This window comes from Bison bison, unplaced genomic scaffold, assembly GCF_000754665.1.
Source record: "Bison bison bison isolate TAMUID 2011002044 unplaced genomic scaffold, Bison_UMD1.0 scf7180017864073, whole genome shotgun sequence".
Classification (NCBI taxonomy): Eukaryota; Metazoa; Chordata; class Mammalia; order Artiodactyla; family Bovidae; genus Bison; species Bison bison.
The window spans coordinates 148,078-153,612 of NW_011494645.1; the positions used below are offsets into that span (position 1 = coordinate 148,078).

General features: G+C 43.1%; 1 protein-coding gene across 2 annotated transcripts in view; it reads left to right on the forward strand.

Annotated features, from left to right (window-relative positions):
- The window catches only part of IL15RA (interleukin 15 receptor, alpha), a 35,669-nt gene extending 30,140 nt beyond the window's left edge, over window positions 1-5,529 (forward strand). Inside the window, exons 6-7 of one of the 2 annotated variants that reach the window (XM_010837468.1) lie at window positions 3,052-3,124; window positions 5,215-5,529. In XM_010837468.1, coding sequence (XP_010835770.1) covers window positions 3,052-3,124; window positions 5,215-5,398 — 257 coding nt within the window. In that variant the 3' untranslated portion in view covers window positions 5,399-5,529. The remainder of the gene's footprint in view (window positions 1-3,051; window positions 3,125-5,214) is intronic. The other variant, XM_010837469.1, reaches the window with a different exon arrangement.
- The last annotated feature ends 6 nt before the right edge of the window (window positions 5,530-5,535 follow it).

Sequence of the window (5,535 nt, forward strand, 5' to 3'; positions counted from 1 at the left end):
AAACACGTATAATATCATATGCGAAACGAGTCGCCAGTCCAGGTTCGATGCACGATACTGGATGCTTGGGGCTGGTGCACTGGGATGACCCAGAGGGATGGTACGGGGAGGGAGGAGGGAGGAGGGTTCAGGATGGGGAACACGTGTATACCTGTGGCGGATTCATGTTGATATATGACAAAACCAATACAATATTGTAAAGTTAAAAAAAAAAAAAAAGAATAGCCAGCTACCAATAGATGATAAAAAAAATAAAAAAAAAAACAAACAAAAACTGAAGTATAGTTGATTTACAACAATATGTTAGTTTCAGGTGTGCAGCATTTTTGTAGATTATACTCCCTCCATTCATGTTATTACAAGATAATTGTCTGTAAGCCCTTCTGCTGCACAGTATATCTTTATTGCTCATCTATTTTGTGTATGGTGGTTTATATCTGCTAATTCCCTATCTCTGATTTGCCCCCCTCTCTTCCCTCTTTCCTTTGGTAACCACAAGTTTGTTTTCTCTGTGTCTGTTCCCGTTTTACATATACATTCATTTGTGTTACTTGTTAGATTCCACATATAAGTGATATCATACAGTATTTCTCTTTCTCTGACCTATTTCACTAAGCATAATATACTCTAGGCCCATCCACACTGCTGCAAATGATAGAATTTCATTCTTTTTTATGGCTGAGCAATGTTACACTGTACATAAATACCACCTCTTTATCCATGCAGCTGTTTGCGGACATTTGGGTTGTTTCCATGTCTTGACTTGGAAAACAGTGCTGCTATGAACACTGGGGGCACGAATTAGTATTCTCTGTCGACTTGTTGATGGTGGCCATTCTGACTGGCATGAGGCGGTACCTCACTGTGGTTACAGAGGACTCCTTCACCCACACTGAACATGGTCCACTGGCCACCTCGGCTGTCTTCTCCACTGCAGACCCAACATCACCGTAGGCTGAAGGCCAGGCAGGGGCTCCTGCCTTCTGGCCTGTGCAATAACCATCTTCTGCTTCCTCTCTCAAGCTAATCCTCCTCCCTTCTCTGTCTCATCAGATCTCTTTTCCTCTTTCTCCAACCCACGCAGCCTGCTAGGAAACATAAAAGGTTGGAAAACATGACAGTTGATTTATTAATCCACTGTTTTGGCGATTCTGGTTTCAATCTCTTTACTAAATTTGGTGATTCTTGTTTCAATTTCTTTACTACATTTGCCTGGAAATAACTGGGGAAGGAACCAACTGTCTGAGTTCCAGGGGCTGAATTCAGATTGCTTTGTCATATCATTGGCTCAGGACCCCTCTTTGTACTTGAGTCTGAGTCCGCAGCTTCTATTCTCAGTTAGAAACAGGAAGCAGCACTGTGAAAGTGGAACTAGAGTTAACACTAGCTCGCCTTTTCCAATAAATCTCTCCGTGGACAGTAAATGCATGCCAACCTGATTAGTCAACGTGAAGGAATAGTTTACTGGAGGGTAAGACATCTCTGCTAAGAAATTTGTCTTTTAGTCATAATGATGATTAATGTTAAATTTAGAAGCTCAGAACAACGTTCACTAATTTCTCATGTTTTCTCTTATTCTTTTGGAATAGCTTTTCTAAGTTTTATTTACTTAGGTAAATAAAAGTAGTCTTGTTTTTGTAACTTTAGTGTCTCTTCTGATTGGAGCGTCATTGCAAAAAGATCGGGGGTGGGGGAAAATGCAAACTTTTTAAAAAAGAAAATAAAGTTATCTACAAGCCCAAAGAATTACTTAATACTTGGCATATATTCTTCAAGACTATTTTGTGTATATGGACACATACGTGGCTTACTGGAAATTCTTTTATTTATTTTTATCTCAACCAGCTTTTTCACTTAAGACTTTGTAGACATCTTTCTGTGTTAACAAATGTAGATTTCAAAGTTTTGAAAAGCTGAATAATACTCCATTGTATGGGTATGCCACATTTCATTTAACTGTCTACTGATAAGAGAGTTAGATTAATATTTAAAAAAAATTATTTTAAACAATGCTTTAGTGACTACTCCTGTGTATGCATTTCCCCTTTTCTTAGAATACATTTCTAGAAGTGAAATTAGAGTCAAAAGGAATGGTCTTCTCTGAAGCTTCCGTTACACATCACCCGTTTCCTCTTCTAGCCTGTAGAAATCTGGGTATGTTCCCTCATCCTATCTCTAGCTGTTTTTGAGGACAGTTCTAGTTGAAGGCCAAGTCCTTGCACACACAGCTGTGGCTGTCTGTCTAGGCACAGGTCTGAAAAGCTCAAGGCTCCAGGTGATCAATATGCCTCCTGGACCACAGTGAGACTCCTGGGTCCACAGTTGTTCAGGTTGTCACCTTAAATTTTTTAAAATTTAGTTTATTTTTGGCTGTGATGGGTCTTCACTGCTGTGTGCACTTTCTCTAGTTGCAGTGCTCAGGCTTCTCGTTGTAGTGGCTTTCCTCCTCATGGAGTACGGGCTCTAGGGCCTGCATGGGCTTCAGTAGTTCTGGCTCCCGGGCTCTAGAGCACAGGCTCAGTAGTTGGGGTACTTGGGCCCAGGTGCTCCACAGCAAGTGGGATGTTCCCAGACCAAGGATCAAACCCATGTCTCCTGCACTGGCAAGTGAATTCTTTACCACTGAGTCACCAGGGAAGCCCCAGATTGTCATCTTAGACGCAGGGCATGTTGGTGATTTTTGCAGGGAGATTTCACAATATTAAAGCAAAATGGCCAAATCTGCTGGGAGCTTCTGATGGATACAAGTGTTTTAAAGAGAGCATTGTTTCACCTGCTCCTGGGCCCAGCCCTCTTGCATCCACGTGAAGGTCCCACCCTCCCTAACAACTCCCAAACAACCACTGTGGCTGTGCTGCCGGGAAAGGAGTGTCCTCTCTGCCCTGATATAGAACAGACAGAACAGCGTGGATCTCAGGATCTGTTAGTAACTGTGAGCTGGTTGGGAAGGCATCTGGATCTCCCTGCAGAAGCATAAACTGTACAGAATTTTCAGGCTCAGAAACGCTGGGACTTTGAGCAGGGTGCCGACTCATTCTGCTCTCTTTCCAGCAGCCGTCTCAACTGTCACCGTGCTCTTTGTAGTATGCCTGGTGTTTCTTCTGGGACGTTGCCTGTGGTCAAGGTGAGTAGCACAGGAGACCCATGCTGGACAAGATGCTTCCTCCCCCAAGAGCAGGGTTGCATCTGATGACCTGGGTCTGCCTTTGCCAAGGAAGACCCTTTCCTGGCTGGAGGTGTGAGTGCTCCCACCCACTCAGTGCTGGGCAAAAGGGGTGTCCAGGCCAAGTGGTCACTGAGTCAGGCCTGTTCCCTTCACTGTCCAAAGGCAGCCTGCAGGTCACTGGTCAGAATCTGGGCAGCCAGAAATGAATGGACGGCATGGGGCCAATTCACCAAAAGCCAATTCAGAGGGAAAGAATGTGCCAAGTAACCGATGTGATGGACGTGCAATTTGTATGATATATTTACGGATTGTTCTTCTTGAATGTACTTGTTAAATACGGGCACACGTCCCCATAAATAGGCTTATACGTGTTGGCCTTGGCATTTCTAATTCTAGAAATTCTATATTTCAGCAAGACTGTTTCTGCCACTTGCTGAAATTTCAGCTTTTATTTTTCTAATCTTTAGGCATTTTTACCATTTCTTCATAAAAGCCTTAAATAGCATATTAGCCTTAATTCTGTACTTCCATCAGTTGGTGACCAGTATTTTACCATTCCATAGTGATATGGCTGTTCCAGACATATCAGGTGTGTTGAAACTAAACTTTCAATCACTAGTCACAAAAATTTCTTCCTAAATATTATATCAATATAAAGATTATACCACTCTTCGAGCCTAACTTTGACAAAATGAATATTCCACGAAATGGCACTGCAAAGCCAAAATATAAAACAGCCATCAAAATATTCACACACATCTTCAAAAGCTATTAATATCACCCTATGCAAAAAGAAATACCACAAACTTCATAGTCTAGAAATCAAGAAAAGAAAGCTGATATTTTACTTAAAAATTCATCAAAAAATCCCCCTAAATGCTAAAATATTTGCAAAATAGAAAATTACTTTTAAAAGGATTTTAAGAATATCATTACGGTTAAATAATTTCTACATAAAATGTATATAGAATTATTCTTAGGAGATAGAATATATTGATTGATTATATTAAAAAAGAATAAATATACAATCTTTTTAAAGAAGACATTAAAAATATATTCTTAAAAAGAATTTGTAAATTTGATAAATATGGCCAATAAATATGCTCCTAAAAGGAATACAGCAATATTCACTGACTGTATTTATGGTACGAGTCATGAATGGATCTTTAAGAACTGGTAAACATTGCTACTTGGGCATGTGGTGAGCTGATTCTTTCCATAAGCTGATTAATTTGCAAATGGGTTATTAAGTAGATTAGTGATTCGACAAATTGGGTTTTAGAAAATTGGTTTTATAAACTGGCCTAGAGTTCTGATTTATAGTTTAGGCCTCACTCCAAGGAGCTTGAGTGTTGACTCTACAATGTCCTGAAACTTGCTTCTTCTCAGGAGGCAGACTGTAATCCACAGGTCCGCATACTCAGGACCTAAAACACACTTCCAGTGACAGGTGGGGAGGCGTGGGATGAAGATTCTCTGCATCCCCTACTCCTGGCTTCTCAAGAACTGATTATTAAATTTGTTTATTTAACATTTACTAAATAAATGTCAGGGCTTACCTGGTGGCTCAGATGGTAAAGTCTCTGTGTACAATGCGGGAGACCTGGGTCCTATCCCTGGGTTGGGAAGATCCCCTGGAGAAGGAAATGGCAACTCATTCCAGTACCGTTGCCTGGAAAATCCAATGGACAGCGCAGCCCCGTAGGCTACAGCCCATGGGGTTGCAGAGAGTCGGACATGACTGAGTGAGCTTTATAACCACTACATCACTTTTATCAGGACTGCCAATGCTGGCTTGGCCAGGCTCCTCGTCACTCACTCCTCCCATGGCACCTGGCACTGGAACCACTGCCTTTTGGCAGGGGGTTGGCAAGGCGGGGGGAGCTGCCCCCACAGTGCTGGTAAAACTTGGTGGACAAAGGGGTGAAATGCAAAATAAGACCTAAAGACCGCCTGTGAGTGGAGGCAGTCTAGGTGCTCTCCATCAGAGTGTCCAAAAGGAACTGTTTGTTGACACAATCTTCTCTGTCAATTATCCTGCTTTCCAGGCGAGCCCACCAGACACCCGGTGTTGAGATGGAGAGCATGGAGAGTGTGCCAATGACCACGGGGGCCGATGCCAGAGGGGAGGACACGGAAATCCACCCGCATGGCCTAGGAGGCTCCGGGGACGCTGAGGCCAGCAGCGGCCGCAGTGAAGGCCCAGCTCTTCCCCAGTCAGAGAGGACCTAGGGAAGACTTGGGGCACTGGCCCCAGGGGAAAGACCCCCAGGGTGAGGAAACATCCGGCCTTCATCTTACCGACGGCCCAGGTCCAGCATCGCCCTTACCGGTGGGTTCTCTGGGCTCAGGACAGATGCCTGCCGTCC